The following is a 21,174-nucleotide window of genomic DNA, read 5'->3' on the forward strand; positions in this document are numbered from 1 at the left end:
CTCTGTCTGGGGGGCGCAGCTCTGTCTGGGGGGCGCAGCTCTGTCTGGGGGGCGCAGCTCTGTCTGGGGGGATATGGGGGTCTGGCAGCTGCTTATCTCCCCAGTGCAGCGAGCATGCATATTCCGCTGGCGGCATCTCGTGTGTGCTCAGCTTTAGATTGTGATCAATTGAGTTTTTCTTTACCCGCAACAATCAAATATCAAATTAGATGTCGTCCCCCAGAGTGACATAAAGGGGTGTGATCTGTGCACCTCTGATCAAAGGGACAATGGGGCCGCAATATAATGTACAACACAGCGAGGCGCTGCTAGCTACTGGGGGCTCCCCAACCTGTGACACCTGCGGATGACACTCTGTTATGGGGGATCTGTGGATGACGCTCTGTTATGGGGGATCTGTGGATGACACTCTGTTATGGGGGATCTGTGGATGACACTCTGTTATGGGGGATCTGTGGATGATGCTCTGTTATGGGGGATCTGTGGATGACGTTCTGTTATGGGGGATCTGTGGGTGACACTGTTATGGAGGATCTGTGGATGACGCTCTGTTATGGGGGATCTGTAGATGACACTGTTATGGGAGATCTGTGGATGACGCTCTGTTATGGGGGATCTGTGGATGACACTCTGTTATGGGGGATCTGTGGATGACGCTCTGTTATGGGGGATCTGTGGATGATGCTCTGTTATGGGGGATCTGTGGATGACGTTCTGTTATGGGGGATCTGTGGGTGACACTGTTATGGAGGATCTGTGGATGACGCTCTGTTATGGGGGATCTGTGGATGACGCTCTGTTATGGGGGATCTGTGGATGACGCTCTGTTATGGGGGATCTGTGGGTGACACTGTTATGGAGGATCTGTGGATGACGCTCTGTTATGGGGGATCTGTGGATGATGCTCTGTTATGGGGGATCTGTGGATGACGCTCTGTTATGGGGGATCTGCGGATGACGCTCTGTTATGGGGGATCTGTGGATGACGCTGTGTTATGGGGGATCTGTGGATGACGCTCTGTTATGGTAGAACTGTGGATGACGCTCTGTTATGGGGGATCTGTGGATGACGCTCTGTTATGGGGGATCTGCGGATGACGCTCTGTTATGGGGATCTGTGGATGACGCTCTGTTATGGGGGATCTGTGGGTGACACTGTTATGGAGGATCTGTGGATGACGCTGTGTTATGGGGGATCTGTGGATGATGCTTTGTTATGGGGGATCTGTGGATGACGCTCTGTTATGGGGGATCTGTGGATGACGCTCTGTTAAGGGGGATCTGTGGATGACGCTCTGTTATGGGGGATCTGTGGAGGACGCTCTGTTATGGAGGATCTGTGTATGATGCTCTGTTATGGGGGATCTGTGGATGACGCTCCGTTGTGGGGGATCTGTGGATGACACTCTGTTATGGGGGATCTGTGGATGACGCTCTGTCATGGGGGATCTGTGGATGACGCTCTGTTATGGGGGATCTGTGGATGACGCTCTGTTATGGGGGATCTGTGGATGACGTTCTGTTATGGGGGATCTGTGGGTGACACTGTTATGGAGGATCTGTGGATGACGCTCTGTTATGGGGGAGCTGTGGATGACGCTCTGTTATGGGGGATCTGTGGATGATGCTCTGTTATGGGGGATCTGTGGATGACGCTCTGTTATGGGGGATCTGCGGATGACGCTCTGTTATGGGAGATCTGTGGATGACGCTGTGTTATGGGGGATCTGTGGATGACGCTCTCTTATGGGGGATCTGTGGATGACGCTCTGTTATGGGGGATCTGCGGATGACGCTCTGTTATGGGGATCTGTGGATGACGCTCTGTTATGGGGGATCTGTGGGTGACACTGTTATGGAGGATCTGTGGATGACGCTCTGTTATGGGGGATCTGTGGATGATGCTTTGTTATGGGGGATCTGTGGATGACGCTCTGTTATGGGGGATCTGTGGATGACACTCTGTTATGGGGGATCTGTAGATGACGCTGTGTTATGGGGGATCTGTGGATGACGCTCCGTTGTGGGGGATCTGTGGATGACACTCTGTTATGGGGGATCTGTGGATGACGCTCTGTCATGGGGGATCTGTGGATGACGCTCTGTTATGGGGGATCTGTGGATGACGCTCTGTTATGGGGGATCTGTGGATGACGCTCTGTTATGGGGGATCTGTGGATGACGCTCTGTTATGGGGGATCTGTGGATGACGCTCTGTTGTGGGGGATCTGTGGATGACGCTCTGTTATGGGGGATCTGTGGATGACGCTCTGTTATGGGGGATCTGTGGATGACGCTCTGTTATGGGGGATCTGTGGATGACGCTGTGTTATGGGGGATCTGTGGATAACGCTCTGTTATGGGGGATCTGTGGATGACGCTCTGTTATGGGGGATCTGTGGATGACACCCTGTTATGGGGGATCTGTGGATGACGCTCTGTTATGGGGGATCTGTGGATGACGCTCTGTTATGGGGGATCTGTGGATGACGCTCTGTTATGGGGGATCTGTGGATGACGCTGTGTTATGGGGGATCTGTGGATGACGCTCTGTTATGGGGGATCTGTGGATGACGCTCTGTTATGGGGGATCTGTGGATGACGCTCTGTTATGGGGGATCTGTGGATGACGCTCTGTTATGGGGGATCTGTGGATGACGCTCTGTTATGGGGGATCTGTGGATGACGCTCTGTTATGGGGGATCTGTGGATGACGCTCTGTTATGGGGGATCTGTGGATGACGCTCTGTTATGGGGGATCTGTGGATGACGCTCTGTTATGGGGGATCTGTGGATGACACTGTTATGGGGGATCTGTGGATGACGCTCTGTTGATATTGCGGTCCCCTCAGTCTATGGATGTGACATTGCTGCTGTAATGGCCCCCCTCGGCACATTGTGATGGGGGATGATGCTGGTCGCTGTCAGATGGTGGCGCCTTGTTTATTCCTGGGCAGATTTGGTTATGGAGTAATGGATGATGGCGGCTGTATCCGGGGGTCCTCCTGGGGGGATTGCTAATAGTTCTCTGCTCTGAGCTGCATTAGTCAGATGGAGCGAGGTCCTGCCTCTATTGGGGGGGACAGGATAATAATGGGGGCAGGTGCAGCTCACACTGGACCGCAGGAAGCTTTCAGCTTCTATAATTTCATTAGCAGCTCCATTAACCCCTCATTCCCCGCGGCGTTACTTCCCCTATATGGACACAGCGGATCCCCGCAGACATACGGGATCTGGGGGGCTTCGTAGCTGGTATACAGCATGGCAGTGTTGGACATTTGGCGGCACAGTGCACCATGGAGCAGTATATGGCTCCAGTGACATGGCTATAAATGGTTAATTACAAGGCATTGCAGTGTATCATTACACACAGAATGGTGGTCTATGTACTTAGGACCACCGGGCTGCAGAAGTCCCTGTAATCCAGGTGTAATTACAGGAGGGCTTGGATGACACGGGACCAGGACAGATGAGATCTCCTCTAATGCAGTGCTCTCAGAATGCGTCTTCTGTAGCACTACAACCCCCATCATGCCCTGCGTTCTGCTGCCGTCACTCCTCCATCTGCCCCTGCTCCATGCACCTATGTTATATGGGAGAAAGCCGCAGGATCAGCCGCATGTGTAATGATGGAGACACATAGGCCTGCAGGAGAGCTGCACACACAAAACGGCAGGAGAGCTGCACACACAAAACGGCAGGAGAGCTGCACACACAAAACGGCAGGAGAGCTGCACACACAAAACGGCAGGAGAGCTGCACACACAAAACGGCAGGAGAGCTGCACACACAAAACGGCAGGAGAGCTGCACACACAAAACGGCAGGAGAGCTGCACACACAAAACGGCAGGAGGCGAAGCTTCAAGTCACCAACAATAGAAGTAGCCACAAAAGTGGACATAGACTTAGACTTTACTGTTTAATTACAAAGTTCGGCAAATTTCCAGGAGGTTTACACTTTGTGTTTATACTTCTCATCATCCTGAGATCTCCGCTTGCTGTCAGTGAGTGAGAAAATACTGGCTGTTATGGGGGATCTGTAGATGACACTGTTATGGGGGATCTGTAGATGACACTGTTATGGGGGATCTGTGGATGATGCTCTGTTATGGGGGATCTGTGGATGACACTCTGTTATGGGGGATCTGTGGGTGACGCTCTGTTATGGGGGATCTGGGGATGACGCTCTGTTATGGGGGAATCTGTGGATGACGCTCTGTTATGGAGGATCTGTGGATGACGCTCTGTTATGGGGGATCTGTGGATGACGCACTGCTATAAGGATCTGTAGATGACGCTCTGTTATGGGGGATCTGTGGATGACGCTCTGTTGTGGGGGATCTGTGGATGACGCTCTGTTATGGGGGATCTGTGGATGACGCTCTGTTATGGGGGATCTGTGGATGATGCTCTGTTATGGGGGATCTGTGGATGACGCTCTGTTATGGGGATCTATGGATGACACTCTGTTATGGGGGATATGTGGATGATGTTCTGTTATGGGGGACCTGTGGATAACGCTCTGTTATGGGGGATCTGTGGATAACGCTCTGCTATGGGTGATCTGTGGATAACGCTCTGTTATGGGGGAATCTGTGGAGGACGCTCTGTTATGGGGGATCTGTGGAGGACACTCTGATATGGAGGATCTGTGGATTTCTGCATGTAGTCCAGACCTCTGCTTGCTGTCAGTGAATTGTTGTACGCTGCAGCCTCTCACAGAAATAATACATAATAATAAAGTTTTATTTCTATAGCACCAACATATTCCGCAGCGCTTTACAATACATTGAATAGCTGAGGGTTTGCTCTGTATCCAGTCCAGACAATTGTGTGGTGTAAACAGTTTGCACTTCCGGCCGATACAATGTATCAAAGCAGGTAAAATGTAACAAACAAGGAACTAACCTCATCTACAGAAGATATTGGGGTCTGGGCGTCACTAATGATCCTTTATATAATGTTTTCTTTTAGCCTAAGGCCAAAAAAAGCCAAAATTGGCCACAATGGTCGACTTCTTTGTGATGCGTAAGTCGCAGAGTGTGGATGTGAACTTGAGCTGCGAGGGTTAATGAGCTGTCACTCACGCTGATGATTAATACTGTGCCACCAGTGCTAGATCCACAGGCACAGCTGCCATCCTGGGGACCCCCCAGCCGCAGGGAGGGGGCGATCAGAGGGTGATAACCAGGGCAGATTACACTAATCTAATTTCTCATTCTCACTTGCAGATCCTGCGGAGCCCAATCTGGGCCTCCCCTCCCCCCACGCCCTTGGCTTTGTCCAGTCTTGGTTGGGTGACATCATGGCCGCCTCTGACTCAGGTAATTCCATATCTCAGATCAAGGTAGGAACAAAAAAAATCATCAAAATCAGGATGAGTCGTCCATGGAGAACATCAGAGGCCCCAGCAGAGGTCAACCACACAATGAGTCCCCATAGAAGGTGCTCTCCGAGGAGGGGGCGGTGGTGAGATCGCCCCGAGGCCGTCTGTTCTCCAGATGAAGATGTTGTCACAGGCCTCATCTTTGTTACCATTGATCGATCGGACACAGTTAAAAAAAATGTTCCTATTAATGGTGACCACCCGGCTACAAGCAGAGAGACCCCCATGCCATTCTTCATCATGGACAGTAATGATAATTGGACCATGTCATGGACGGGCATCTCTATTCCAGAGAAGAGCAGATGAGATGACGTTTTGCAGGAGGTTGGACCCAATCCTTGCTCCGAAGAAAAGCCGGAAAAAAAGATCATTTTTGTGTAATTGAAGCTTTTGCTGTTTTCAAGATCTCTGCTTGCTTCAGGCCTTCTGAGGGTTTGGTACAATTGTGTCCTCTCCGGAGGATCCTACTAAACAACCTGGAGTCCAGTCCGGTAGATTTTACCCAAATTAAGTCCCCCTTCACACATCCGTGTAAAAAATGCACGTGTTGCGTGGTCCGCTTTGTCCATCTGTCGGTACATGTGTGTCATCCATGTTTTTCTGATCTGGTTAAAGGAAGAATGAAAGCACAAAGCTTCTCCTATATATTGCAATGTTAAACACGTGCAGCACACGGATGTCACACGGATGTCATTGATGTGCTCTACGTGTTTTTCACGGACTCATTGACTTGTATAGGTCCATGTATCCATGATGCTGGTTAAATATATGTGACGCCCCTGGACTATCAGGTCGTCACAGGGTACTGCACGCTCTTTCCCCTTAGTGCAGTGCTCTGTTCCCTCATGGTTCTGGGTTCCCATCTTACAGTGCTGCCCCCAACAGCAATCAAATCCTATGAACACCCTGCACCACATCCACCAGGCACACCAGTGGGCGGCTTAAGCGGAATAGGGTCGCTCACCTGGGGGTCAGGAAGGGAAGGTGAGGAGTGTCAGTGAACAGAGTAGAGAGTAGAGAGTGGAGTGAAGTGGAGGAGGTTGGGAGTGGTGGCTCCCAAGAGTAGCTGTCTAGGTTGCAGACAGCAACCCTTACCTAGCCTCAATTCCCTGCAACCGGGGATCCAACTCCTCTATGTCACCGTCTGGACATAGAGGAGTTGGATCCCCGGTTGCAGGGAATTGAGGCTAGGTGCCTGGACCTGTAAAGAGAATGGTCAGCAGCCTGGTCCTATCACCGGTCCGGGACCGAAGGCACGGCGGGGTACACGGACCCTAGGTCGGGGAGAAGCTTCAGGCAACACAGCAATTAACCTGCGGAGAACGGAGCCTTTATGGACTGTTCCCACTAGCTACAGAATCGGGGTATTAGCGCAACAAGGGGGATAGGGCCTTCCATAAAAGCAGCCCACTGAAATCCCAAGCGTGGGGACTGAGAGCAGGCTCCTCCACTTAGCCACAGTGGGGAGCAGGGCCCGGCAAGTTCCAGACTACCGGGCCACTACGGTGAATTTAAACTTTGTGCCAGGAGACAGGTCACGGATCACCAGGCAGCACTGCAGGGGACGGGACCTGGACAAGCTCCCCTTGAGAGGCAGTGGCACCCAGAGACTTGGTTTACTTGGTTGTCAGTGTCTGCTTACTGGCTGAGTGAGTACCTGAGTGATTTCCCCTTCACGGCACCCAGTATCATTTTTCAGGGCCCCGGGGACTACCCCTATTCGTGGAGGGTAACGACACCTTGCTGCCCCATTCCATCACCTCGGGTACTCCCAACGGCAGCGGCGGTACTCTCAATTACCGTACACCACGGGTGGCGTCACGAACTATAACTCTCTGTTAGGGCCAGGTGGACGGGCAGACCCAGGAGGTGGATCCACTGGGCTGAACACCTCACCGAGGGCAAGGTGCCCGGTAGCCGGAGCACTAGCAGGACAGTCCGTTCAGAGGAGTGGAGTGAAGGAGTCCCTGGGACCACGTGGTCTCTGATGGTAGTCCGGGTTACGGAGCTCAGGTTCGGAGGCCGAGATGACGTCAGGCAGAGTCCGGAACCAATGGAGCGAGAAGGCGGGTCACCACAGGGATCAGAGATGGTAGGAACTGACGGGATGGCAGGCCGTCACCGTTCGGGGTTCGGGTATCGTCAGGACCGGTTGGCGAGGCAGGAGCGGCTCTACGAGAGAGATAGGTGAGTATATCACAAGACACAAGGAGACCTGACTCCTAGCTTAGAAAACACGAAGAACAGGCCCCGCCCACTTGGAAAGGATCCCCCTATATACCCAGTACCTGATCCTTCAATATCCTGTTGGAGGACACTGGCCCTTTAAGAGAGGGTCAATGACCGCGCGCGCGCCCTAATGCGCATGCGCGAGGCCCGGGTGCCAGAAGCCAGGGCAGGGAGCGGTGAACAGGAGGCAGGAGAGCCGGGCTGGAGCAGAGCTGCCGACGGGCGCCGGGAGCGGGGACCGGGCCGCCTGGGGACCGCAGGTGATGGGGCCTGGAGGCTGTGGAGCGGGGGACGCCTGGCAGAGGAGCCGGGGAGCGAGGCAGGGAAGCTGGGGAGCGAGGCAGGAGAGCCGGAGAGCGTGGCAGGGGACCTGGGGAGCGTGACACTCTCCTGTAAATATCCCTTTTTACTTTAGAGTGTGGCCCCTCGCCCCCGGGTCCGGAGACCCTCGAGCCACGAACGGACACTACCCCCGGATCCCAGCGGTTCGATCCGCTGCTGGGGCGGCACATATGGACATGTCTCCTTGTGGATCATTTTGACACACGGTTCGTGTGAAAACAAGGAGGTGTGAAGATCCCCATAGATGTTAATGGAGTATTTGCCAATGATATTCCACCTCACTGTGGTCGTGCAGTGAAGAGTAAAAGGGTCTCAGGACCCTAATCCTACTGTAAATATTTCAAAAGACTGACCTGCACATCCTACAAGTGTGTATAGGTGCCAGCTGAAAAAAACTAGCAAATACAAAATGGATACAGCCGCACACTAAATGCCATCAATGTATAAGGGAACTCTGGTACTGCATTACTGCTATATGAAAAAATGAGATTTTTAGTTTATGAATTGGCCAATGCATGTAAGCCCGGAAACCAAACGGCAAGGTAAATCTCAATATTCCGGGACTCTAACTAAAATGCCACTATCTAGGTTGAAAACATCCTTGTCTGGGCAGCTAGACTAAAAATCTAACTTGAAATGCCACTTTTTTCTGACTGAGCACTCCGCCCTATAAACCAGGCTGTGTCCACAATCCTTATACCAGGAGTCCTAGCTGCCCAGACATGGAGGTTAGTCCAGATAGTGGCATTTCAAGTTAGATTTTTAGTCTAGCTGAGTGAAATGGAAAACTGCTGCATTTTTTAAAGAAGCAGCATCAATTTTTTTCTGCATTTTTGCTGCTTTTTTCACCATTGAAAGCAATGAGAAAGTGCAAAAAATCTGCTGCATTTTTGCAATTTTTTTGGTTAATAAAACTAACTTTATGTAAACATTAACTGTAGACAAATGGCACCAAAAATGCTACAAAAAATGAGTCAAAACGCAGCTTTTTTTTTTTTTTGCTGCCAAGAGATCAGATGTTGCTGCCGAAAAAAAGCACCAAAAACTCGTTGGTGCACATTTTTGCTGTGATTTTGGGCATAAATATATACAGATACTTCCTGGAACTACATTATATTTCACTAGAACATTGCATTAGCCTTCCCGGCAGTCCTATGTAAGGCCATGAACAGTGATGACATCTCTGCGCTGAGCTCTGCTGCATCCGTGGCTTTCCCAGCGTTTCTTTGTGAGTGTATGGGGCAGACGCAGCAGCAGAGCAGGAGGGCTTTGCTCGGAGGCCTGGCCTCTATAGGAGGAGCTGTCTGAGAGCAGCTGAGTTCAGTTAAAGCCTTGGTCAATGCAGGATCACAGGGAGATGTGAGTGTGTCTTGCAGGATCTCCCATTGAAGGCTATGCTGCTCCTGCACACAGAGGTGGGGTGCAGGTCCGGCGTCTGCTGCTTATGCCCCCATTTAACCCCTCTAATTGAGAACAAAGGGCACCGGTGATGCTGGGACTCCCATTCGCCCGCACCAGCCCTTTGTATTGGAATATCAGGAGTTGGATCCTAACCTAACCCCACTGACACCGGCACATGGACTGCGGCCACGAAGCGGATCTCACCGGCCTCGTATCCTCCATCCCATCAAGTACCGGTGATCATTTGGGGGTTTTTTTTGTTTTTTTTTTACATATTGCTGCATTTTTGGGGATTTTGTGAAACCTGGAACCCTGGATTATAGCAAAGCTGCAGAAATAACAGGAAAATGGATGAGTATTTCATGGAGGTAAGTGCGGGACCCCACACATGGGACATCTGCAGCTTCACATATTCTATATATGCTCCATAGATATTGACCCCATTCAAACGGCTTTTGGGAATTTAGTGATACAGGATTTTTGGTCGTGGTTCCTAAAAAAAAAAATGCTTCAATTTTGGACATTTGTGTCCCATTTGTAAGACATCATTTGCGACCAGAAGAAATCGGAGGTGGTTGGTGGTAAATTTGCTCGGTGGTAGCTTAGTGAAGTGTGTGGACGTCCTGGGAGCGACGTGAGGGGGTACCACCACACCCATCATCCTCCCAGGACGCTGTAGAGGTCACGTCGTCCACTACTTTGCGAGCTGCATTGCAGGACTCCGCTATGTAGATCACCCCTCCTCATCACTGATGGTTACGGAATAAGTCCTATTGAGCAAACGTGAGTGTGACCAGTGAGCGCATCCTGCCCTGCACAATACTGCGCTTACATCACAGCCGGTAAGGTGTGTAATGCTGACGGGGCACATGCATATGGAGAAGCTAAAGGGGAACTCCGAGAACAATGTCAGACAGCAACTTCAACACCGGCCCCGACTTCAATGACTAGTACCGGTGTGATGTGGCATCGGGGGCCAATGAGTCAAACGTGTGATGATAAATCTACATGGCTACTTTTATGATGCGAGTTTTGTGGTGTTTGAGTCACGTCATAAATCCATTGACTTCAGATGTGTCATATGCTACAAATGTGGCGGACATGCAGTTACACGCCACTCAGTGGGCCATGATGGGTCACGTGGCTTTGGCTCCGCATCGTGGCCCTTTAGTGTTTTCCATCCTGGACATTTCTACTTCTTTTAGATTTTTATAAAATGTGTTTTGCACCATGTGTAAAACAAATCTTTGTTTTAAGAGCAAGAAGAGTCACAGGACGTTGGTCCATGCCATGTTGGTAGTCCGTGGCTGCCAGACCAGAGCCTTGTGATCCTCCACCTACCTGAGGGCATCTCCGGTGCCTGGCATGCTTGACGGTGCACCAGGCCTATGAATCAGAAGAGGTGTCGGGGTGATCTGAACTGGTGGCCAAAGACCACTCCCCCTAGCAACATGGCAGCTGGACAAGACCTATTAGGAGAGGTGCTGGGGGTGATCTAGACTGGCAGCCAAAGGCAACCCCTCCTCCCCAACATGGCAGCTGGACCAGGCCTACTACTAATCAGAAGAGGTGTTGGGAGGGATCTGGACTGGTGGCCAAAGACCCCTCAACATGGCAGCTGGACCAGGTCTACTAATCGGAGGAGGTGCCAGAAGGGATGTGGACTAGTGGGCAAAGACCCCCCCCCAACATGGCAGCTGGAGCAGGCCTACTAATCAGAAGAGGTGTTGTTGGGGGGGATCTGGACTGGCGGCCAAAGACACCCCCCCCCCCCACCTCCAATATGGTGGCTGGGTCCTGCAAATCTCTTTACTCATCACTACTGCCTTTCTTTGATGGACATCATTGCACCCTACTGGAACACAAAGTCTGAAGTGGGGTCCTAGATCTTCTGGCTGTGTCTGATCCCTGGTAGCCCAATATTCGATAAGACCACCAAACAATGTCACAGTGTCCATCCCCCACCAGTTATAAATGAGATCAAAGCGTCCAACCTCCCCATTCTCCTCCACAGTGATGGCAGTGTACTAATGAGACCTCTCACGTGATCCGGTGACATCACCTCCGTCTTGGTGATGTCACCGCTCCCATTTCCATGGCTCTTTCTGGCTCGCAGGCGACGCTGTGTCCTTAGTAAACCTGCAATTGTCACGTTGAAGATCAGATGATCCTCATGGGTTAAGATATTGACGTGAGGAAGGGGCAGGCACTTCCAGGAAAGGACCGGTTTAGGTGGCACAATGGGTCTACAAGGCATGAAGGTGAAGCCGCCTTGGCACAAAGGCTGAGCCTCCTCTTCTGCAGTGCGGTGATGGGGGCTTCATCTCCAGTCCTCGCCGCCTGCCTTCTCCTGTCAGTACAGAGGGCTTTGTTCTCTCGTCATGCCTGCTTGTCCTTCATTGTTTCTTCTTCTCATCTATCTATCTTTATTCCCTTTTTTTTTACCTGGATGCTCGCTCCTGAAAGTGGCCACTTTGGTCATTTTGCAGAGCCGCTGTCGGGCTGTGCAGAGCATTAATTAAATCTGGCTCCTCGCATGCCTCCGCCATTCATCTCCGGTCTAGATGAGCGATAACCGCTGTCATATTGTTCCCCGGCTAAAAGTTTGTGTTTGATTCATTTATTTCCTTTTATACCGTAAAGAAAAGATACGGCCATTGAAAATAATTGCAAAGTTTTTATAATCCGGAGAAGCGTCACGCTGATTGATAGGTTTATGTGACGGTTTTTCATCTAGATGATATGATGTAATGTGTGATCCTGTAGGCAGCAGGCGCTTTGTGTGCCGCCATATGGTGCCACTACACAAAACCACGTGAAGTTCTCACTTAGATGCAATAAAACAAGCCGATTTTTCTTTATTTACAGACCTGTTCTCTTCTGTGTGAAATTAGGGACATGTGGAGATGCAGCCAGGTCCGATAGACCTTTTTATAGGTGACATATTTAAAGGGGTTGTCCACTGCTTTGACATTGATGACCTATCCTAAAGGATACGCCATCAATGTCAATCGGCTGGGGTCCGACACCCCGCACCCTGCCGGATAGCTGCTCCTGATCCCGGCCGGCAGGAGGCCGGAAAGGCCCAGTTCCGGAGCTGCTCTATCTTCTAATGGTGGCCTGGTACTGCACATCCACCTCCTATTCTCATAGGAGGCGAATGTGAAGTACCCGGCCGCGGCTGCTATCAAAAGACGGAGCAGCTCCAGAACTGAGCATTTCCGGGCTGCCGGTACCGGGAACAGCTGATCGGCGGGGGTGTGGGTTGTCGGACCCCGGCTGATCAGAGACTGATGACCTATCCTAAGGGTACGCCATCAATGTCAAGGTTTGGTCAACCCCTTTAAGACATTAATGATGACCCATCTTTCTGGGAGGTCATCAGTATCCATTGGTGGAGTCTAACTCCGGAACCACCACCGATCACTTGGTAGTCCAAGCTCGCTCACGGTTCCACCATTCACAGCCACTAAATTGTGTACAGAGCTGTGAGCTATGACCCCTTCAATCATCTGATCACTCTGATCGGATATAGACCGTGTTCTGGAAACCCATTGTTACAGCTTTGGAGTAGGGGAAGACATGAAATTCAAACACAAGGGTCTCGATCCTTGAAGAGCTCGCGTGACGTCCACAAGTTTCTCCAACGTCCTTCAGGTCCCTTGGTTTTCTCTAAAGTAGCCAAATAAATCTTTTTAGGAGCAGTCTGCTTTATATTTAATTTGGGTTTTTTTGGAGGAGTTTAATGGTAGATAATATGATATTCCATATCTATTAGTGCAAAAGCTCACTAAATAGTTGGTGCCAATAGAATTTTTTTTTTTTTTTTTTTTTTAAGGCCATCCGACATCTCCACCCTCTTCTCGGTCTATCACCCTACCCGTTCTCTACGCTCCGCAAACAACTTTCAATTAACATACACACTAATCCGAACCTCCCACTCCCAGATCCAAGACTTCTCCTGAGCCGCACCAATCCTCTGGAATGCTCTACCCCCCCCAAGAAACTAGGATGAACCACAACTTAGCTTCAGACGCTCCCTAAAAACACATCTTTTTAGGTTGATCTATCACACTCCCTCATCAAATTCAATTCACATAGTCCCTCCACGACTTCTCAGACCATAACCCCACGTCAAACTCCACCGCATCCAAAAGCATCTTAAAGATTGGCTGACTGGTTCATGCAGCCTTTATCTATCCCCCATTTTTTTGAGATGGCTGGATTGTCATTGTAAACAAACACCTTGTCACCCCCCCCCCCCCCTTACATCCCCAGCAACATTGTAGATTGTAAGCTCTTACGAGCAGGGTTGTCTTTATTTTTGCGCTAATTATTGTATGTTCTCCCCGTGTTTGCGTGTGTTTCCTCTGGGTTCTCCGGTTTCCTCCCACACTCCAAAGACATACAGATAGGGACTCTAGATTGTGAACCCAATGGGGACAGTAATGATCAGGTTTGTAAAGAGCTGTGGAATTAATAGCGCTGTATAAGTGAATAAATATTATTAATTACTTGCGTGTATATGAACCTTAGAATTGTAAAGCACTGCAGAATATGTTGGTGCTATAGAAATAAAGATTATTATTTTTGAGAGACAAACAGCCATTATTATTTTATCACATACTCAAAAGTTATGCTCTAATCTGGAAGCATTTTAGTTCCTGGAGTGTTTTTCTCTGAAGTTCCACTAGGGGGTCACTGTTTGAAATACAATCTCCACCCAGTGATGGACATGGTCCAGTTAGTGCAGTATTACACAACCATTGGCAGTCACTGACCGCAGGGCCGAAGCCTCATCTGCTGTACAAATGGTGTCGTCAATGTATCATTAATCTGCGGCTTCAGAATATCAAAACTTTTCATGGTGAGATCATTGTCTAGCCTGATGGCTGCGGCATCCGAATCGATGAGCCCAAGGCCTTGATGATATTGGGAGCAATGATCTCACGCTGGGATTAATTAGTAAGGAAAGTTGTCGAAAATCGCACTTTCCTAATAAGATCTGATCATTTTGGTGCTTGATGGAGCCCATGAGCGCTTGTCTGATCCTGCCAAATATTCCTGGATCTGGCACCTAACCACTAACTATAAGGCTCTGTGCACACGCTGCAATTTTTTTTTCTTTTTTTTTTTTTATTTTTTATTAATAATAATAATAATAATAATATTACTATTATTATTATTATTTAAAAATCTGCATGCCTCTCCTAAAGCCAGCCAAGTCTATGGGATTTTAGATTTTCTGTGCACATGGGTTTTTTTTTTTTTTTTGTTTGTTTTTTTTTTTCCCATGCGGTTTTGGTGCAGATTTTGATGCAGAAAATATCTGCAGCATGTCAATTATTGGTCCGGTTTTGCAGCGTGTGGTTTTTTTTTTGTTTTTTTTTTCACCCACTGACTTCAATTTATTGACTTACTTTTTTTTTGGCCATTAAGAATCAAAACCGCACCAAAATTATGCCAAAACCACATCCGATTTTTGCCGAGGGTTTTTTTTTTTTTTTGCTTCAGCGTGCAGATCTGGTGCAAAAAAAATTCTGCAGCGTGTGCACATGGCCTAAGGGATCGTGGAGGTTGACATTGCACCTGGGCACTGATGACCCGGTGGGCACACTGGCCCCTGGCTATAAATGACACTTTATTTGCATTATCGGGTGTTGCAAAGGATGATATCGGAACCTTCTCTTTGGGGGTTGTCCTCGCTTCTGTACATTTCCCAATTAACATGGCAGCGAGCGCTCGGCTGCATTACTACGGTGTCAGGCACTCGCAGGGTTAATACAGTAGCGTCTCATAAGTCTATAGTCCCCGATTTAGCAAGTAATAATGACACGGATCTGGTCGGAAGAGAAGCAAATTCCATCCCCCGGGGCAATGAAGGGATTACAGTGAGCCGTGTGGATTGCATGTATTATTACAGGCGGCCATTCCTCCTGCTATTTCGGTCCCGGCTGATATTTCTGGTTGTCATTAGGTGATGCTGGTCGTTGATTTGCTGCCAATTATCCCAACCTGGTCTGCGGCAAATATGCAGTCGCGTTCCTGGGGTGACCAGCTGCCACCGTGTGAGTCACAAAAATCACGTCCCAGGGGAGAAGAAAAAAAATAATCTGCTGGTCGTGAATAATCTCCGCCAGAGCTTCTAATTATTTATGATGGGCGGTGAGAGGACCACAAAGGGTTAAATACACACACGGACGGGAGAATCGGAAGCCGCGTACGAGAGAAGTGATGGGGATTTTTTTAGAAACTTTTACCCACGAGTTGGTAAAGATTTCTGGATTGGAATTTCCAGGCGGTGCGGATTTTTCTGTTGATTGCGAATTTGTGGAAAATTTTTCCCATCGACTTTTTGTTTGGGGGAGTTTATATCCCAATAAAATCCAAGATGTTGCGAATAGAGTTGAGCGAGTATCTAACTATTCACACTCCCTATACTCATAACGAGCACTGTCTAATACTCGCGGATTCATTCCGAATAGAGTGTGCAATGCAAGTCATTGGGGAATACTCGCAAAGGAACGAGTAACCGGAATGCCGCACTATACGTGTGAGTAGTGAATAGTGCAGAATTCGGGTTACTTGTTACTTTGCACGTTTTTCCCCATTGACTTGCATTGCATACGCTATTCGGAATGAACACGCAAGTATTAGCCAGTATCGTTATCAGTATAGCGAGGACAAATAGTTAGGAACTCGCTCAACTCTAGTTGCGGATTGTGCTAGAGATCTGCAAGAAAATCCACAAATCTAGAATTCAAATTCATTGGTATTTTTTGCATAATCCAACGCTGTAAATCGGCATGATTTGATGTGACTTGTTGTGAAAGTCCGGTGTGTACCATTGGTGGATGGCGGTGCATTGTCACCTCCGCAAAGTACCATAACAGGCAAGGTGCAATAATTTCCAGCTGGGTCCAACTTTTTGCGACTTTCTTATCTCAGTCGCAATTCCCTGCAAATCATGTGACTCCAAACCAGGGGCAGACATACTGCTGCAATCTGTGCACAGGGGCCCAAGAGGTTAATGGGCCACATCCACCTCCAAAACAGTTGAAATTGTGCATTATGAGGTGCTATTTCACTGGAAGGGGCCCATATACTGGTCTTGCACAGGGGCCTCTTCTGTCTGTTTCTGACAGTGCGCCGAACACCTGCATTAGTCGGGACACAACTTTTGCATCCACCGCAGATCTGATCTGAGCAGATTGGCTCTAAGCCTAAGTCATTATTCAGCCCATTATGATATTGAAGCCATTTAGCAGGCTGGGGTACCGCGCAGCCCTGTGCTCCCAGGGGCTGGGGTACCGCGCAGCCCTGTGCACCACGAGGGCTGGGGTACAGCGCAGCCCTGTGCACCCCGAGGGCTGGGGTACCGCGCAGCCCTGTGCTCCCCGAGGCTGGGGTACCGCGCAGCCCTGTGCTCCCCGCGGCTGGTCCATCCTTCAGTGGAAATAATGCATTGACCTTCGATATAAATAAATGCTGTGATAATGGACCCAGACGTCTCGGGTATTGTTGAACATACAAAAGTAGGATGTGAGAGGTCCGGCTGTGCAGCGAGGGGCCGGTGACAGGAGATCTGACTGTTGTATTGTGACACTTCCTAACACAAAGTACAGAAGTGAATCTGCTCTGCACTGGCGGACACAGACAGGAGGGGCCCCTGTGCAAGAACAATATATGGGCCCCTGTGCAAGAACAATATATGGGCCCCTGTGCAAGAACAGTATATGGGCCCCTGTGCAAGAACAGTATATGGGCCCCTGTGCAAGAACAGTATATGGGCCCCTGTGCAAGAACAGTATATGGGCCCCTGTGCAAGAACAGTATATGGGCCCCTGTGCAAGAACAGTATATGGGCCCCTGTGCAAGAACAGTATATGGGCCCCTGTGCAAGAACAATATATGGGCCCTGTACAAGAATAATATATGGACCCTTTGCATTTCAAGAGCTCCAAAAAAAAATAAAATCACAATTCCACCTGATTTCTGGATAGAAATGGGCCTCCTGGCCATTGGTTGCACCAATGATATGTCCGCCCCTGCTGATATACAGTCAATACCTAAAATGCTACTCCGCTTAAAGAGTCAAGGAGGAAAAGACCTAACCCTAATATCCCACTTTACCCTTGCATCACTTTTAAGTGCCCCTTGGAAGCTGAGATCTAAGGAGCTGTTTGTTGTGGTCTATCCTGGAGAACGGTTTGAGCTGTGAGACAGAAGAATTTTTTTTCTTTACGTGAAATGTAGACTTTCAAGAAAATTTAGCTTGGGACATGTCATCAATATCGGATACAGTGCCTGAGAACGGCCATTGATGTGGTGTTTCGGGACTTGCTTAGAGAAAATTAGTGGATGTTCCAGGCAATAGACCCCCACTGATCTGATTTTTAATTACCCATTCTAAAGGTAGGTCATCAATATCTAAGTCCTGGACAATCCCTTTAAAAACCCTCTGGAGCTGTGATGTACCTGGATGAGGTGTATGGTGTGGACTCTGCTCCGCACTCACCTCTAAGGCCCCTTTCACACATCAGTTTTTTGCCATCAGTCCCAATCCGTCGAATTTAGAAGAAAAAAACGGATCTAGCTCTGGATCTTTTTTTTTTTTTTTTTTTTTTTTTTTCCTCCTTGACGTACGTGTATTAGCGACTCTATCTCGAAAGAGGCCTAAGGGCAGCGACTGGAGCCAGCATCAATCACTGCCGTTTTGAAAACGTCATCATAGCCCACCAAATGTGAAAAATTATTTATTATTATAGCGCCATTTATTCCATGGCGCTTTACAAGTGAGAGAGGGTATACGTACAACAATCATTAAAAAGCGACATTTCCCTTTTAATAACTCCCTCTGATATTCCACGTTGTTGGTATATTGCGGTATATTCTTATGCAGTAAGAGTTAATGATGTCACATTGCCTTTCTTCCCACCAGGCTTTACCTTTTCTCTATTGTACCAGGCCTCCCTGGGAATATCCCCCCTTATTTTCCCATCTCTGCTCCCCTCCCCCCACAGCCTTTCTCTTCCATTAGTAGATCAGACTCATATTTTATTCATTTTGTGTTTGGAATGATGGACGCCGCTGCGTTATGTGTCTGGTCCTGCTTTTGTGGCCTCCCCCGTGTTATCGGCCCACGCACCTCTCCGTACAAACCACCAAAAATTTGTTATTGTGGTTATTCAAAAACTCCTCCATATTCGACATAGGCAGAATATAAATCTGTCACTATTTTTGGATTAGACCAGATTGTGATGTGGCTGGGGGATGATGGTGGTTGTAGTCTTGGAAACTCTGCATCATTACTACAGGTACTAAAAAAAAATATAAATGTAGGCGTAATAGCCAAAGTATTAAAAATAGAAAATCTTTATTGAACAAAACTAAAAAATGGCAAAAAAAAAAAGTCAAGATAGAGCGGCATGGTAGCCAAAAGTAGCATCCTTAATACGCGTTTCGCTTATAGCTTCCTCTGAGGGGTGAATCTATGATGGATTGTGACACAACCCTTGTAAAATCTGTGATGCAGACCACAGATTCCACCCAGCTTTCCCAGTCCCAGATTGTATGGGTCTTTTTAGTTAGACGTCGATGTTTCCTTGTCTCCCATTTATTTGCAATGTTGGGTAAACTTGGATGATAACCCTTGCTGAAGCTTTAAAACATACCAAATTCTCAAAAGATTCTACCCAGCTTTGTAAACTTTGCGTGGGTTGGTCTATCTAGATTAATCAGGAGTCTGAAAAGGTTTGGGTCACCGTGCGATGCATTATATGATATGGAGGACTATGGGGGGGTGCATTATAATATATGGAGGCCTATGGGGGGTGCATTATAATATATGGAGGCCTATGGGGGGTGCATTATAATATCGTATATTATATTGGGATATCAGAGTATGGCAAAGCTGGGTGCTGAGGTTAACAGCCAAGTGTCAGCATAATTATCCTGTACCCCGAGGGGGACGGGGTGGGGACCAGGTCCAAATTTTGCACCAGAGCCCATTGAACTCTAGTTACACCATTGGTCACAGCCGTTCTAGAATCTGTATGTGTCGCCCTGGGCAAGCCAGGGGACACAGGTCACACACCACCACACCCTACATCCCAGGTAGGAACATCTAAGCTAACCAAAAATCCTTGTTGCCTTCCTCCAGAGGCTGATGATTCACACCAGGGGGTGGGCCAGGCGGTTGGAGGCGGGAAGTACCAGGCAGTCTAGTCAGGGAGGAGGAAGTGGAAGGAGTGGAGGAGTAGCCCAGACAGGGCTAAAGTAAACAGCTAAGTGAAAGTGAAGGAAGAAGAGTAGTAAAGGAGGAAAGCAAGAGTGGTGACAGAACAGAAAGAGCGTGTAAAAGCCTGAAGTAGTCCAGCTGTGTGCAGGACAGGTCAGCAAGGTCAGCAACGGCGGTGACTGTCTGGAGGGGGGACCGTTTGGAAGTTCCTGGAAGGACCCCGTAGGCTGTGTGCCCGGCGGTCTGGAGCAGTGTTCCGAAGGACAGTCAGCACCAGGGCAGGGGCCTTTCGGACCCCGGCAAGGCTAGGAGTCGCCATAATTTGCCGAATCCGTCAGTGAAGGGGACGTAGATCCCCCAACAACCAAGTCCCGATTGAAGGCAACAGCCCAGCCAGTGTAGAAGAGACACCGGCACCGCCAAGGCACCAGATTCTTAGGGCCAGCGCCTGCGGGCAAAGAGTAGAGCTCCCCCGGTCCAGCTTGAAGCCGGGGAGCGGGTTACCGGTGGGGACCCATCGCAACCAACAAGAACACCAAGGTGCTAGGAAAAGGGACATCACCGTCACCTACCGGGAGAGCAAGTGCAGCCGTCCGTGGGACCGTCTTACCAGCCGTTTGGTTTACCGTAAAACTGTGTCAACGTCTCAGGCTGAGTGAGTACCACAGTTCCGCAAGGCACAGCGCTGCCCCCGCGTCCCTGCGCCCACCAGGCCCTGCGCCTCCCAAACCATCACCGGGCCCCGGGATCACCAACCCCTACCCACGGAGGGGCAACACAACACCTGGCTGCTCCGCATCACCATCCCCGGGACCCCCGCATTGAGCAGCGGTGGTGAAATCACCACAACCGTGGGTGGCGTCACGGACAATAAACAATCCCCACACCCAACCAATCCCTTTCACTCACGGGCGAGGAGTGCCCCTCGAGAACCCCCGGGATCCGGCCCACAGCTCGAGCCACCACTGAGCAGCGGCCGCCGGACCCGAGCAGAAGGGGGTGAGCGTAGTGTGCTGACACCCTCCTCCCCGCCTGCGACATGTACTGTCAGTCATATCTGTTTTATTATACAGGTCCCTGACAAATCTACTCAACAATATAGGATAGGAGACGGGATTTAATTGCTTTTGTCATGCAGTTGTCTGGGAAAGTTGAATTGGACTTCTATGGAAAGATGGGTGACAATTGCTAAAGGAACTCCTATCCAGCTTTCCTAGACCCTAGACCCTTGCATATTATTATTATTATCATTAATTTATTCACTTATACAGCGCTATTAATTCCACAGCGCTTTACATACATTGTAAGCCCCAATGGGGACAGTGTTGCCAATCTAAATTCCCTATCTGTATGGTTTGTTTTTTTTTTTTGGTTTTTTTTTTTTACTACTATGGTAGTTTTGTGTCTAATCCATCAAGGACCACCATCACTTCCGTGTTGAGCATTGACCAACTGTTCTAAAAATAAGTGCATCCACAAATGCAATGTCCATCCTGAATATTAGCAGACTGCAGCTCATGGGATGCTCAGGCGCTTAACCCATGATGCTGCATGAAGTTTTCCAGGAATGCAGAC

At 49.1% G+C, this 21,174-nt stretch overlaps 1 protein-coding gene across 1 annotated transcript in view; it reads left to right on the plus strand.

The window, feature by feature from the left end:
* The first annotated feature begins 9,287 nt into the window (after nucleotides 1–9,287).
* LOC142244978 (unconventional myosin-X-like) overlaps nucleotides 9,288–21,174 on the plus strand; it is a 110,458-nt gene continuing 98,571 nt past the window's right edge. Inside the window, exon 1 of the mRNA XM_075317133.1 lies at nucleotides 9,288–9,727. Coding sequence (XP_075173248.1) covers nucleotides 9,707–9,727 — 21 coding nt within the window. The 5' untranslated portion in view covers nucleotides 9,288–9,706. The remainder of the gene's footprint in view (nucleotides 9,728–21,174) is intronic.

This window comes from Anomaloglossus baeobatrachus, chromosome 7, assembly GCF_048569485.1.
Source record: "Anomaloglossus baeobatrachus isolate aAnoBae1 chromosome 7, aAnoBae1.hap1, whole genome shotgun sequence".
In the NCBI taxonomy this organism is placed as follows: Eukaryota; Metazoa; Chordata; class Amphibia; order Anura; family Aromobatidae; genus Anomaloglossus; species Anomaloglossus baeobatrachus.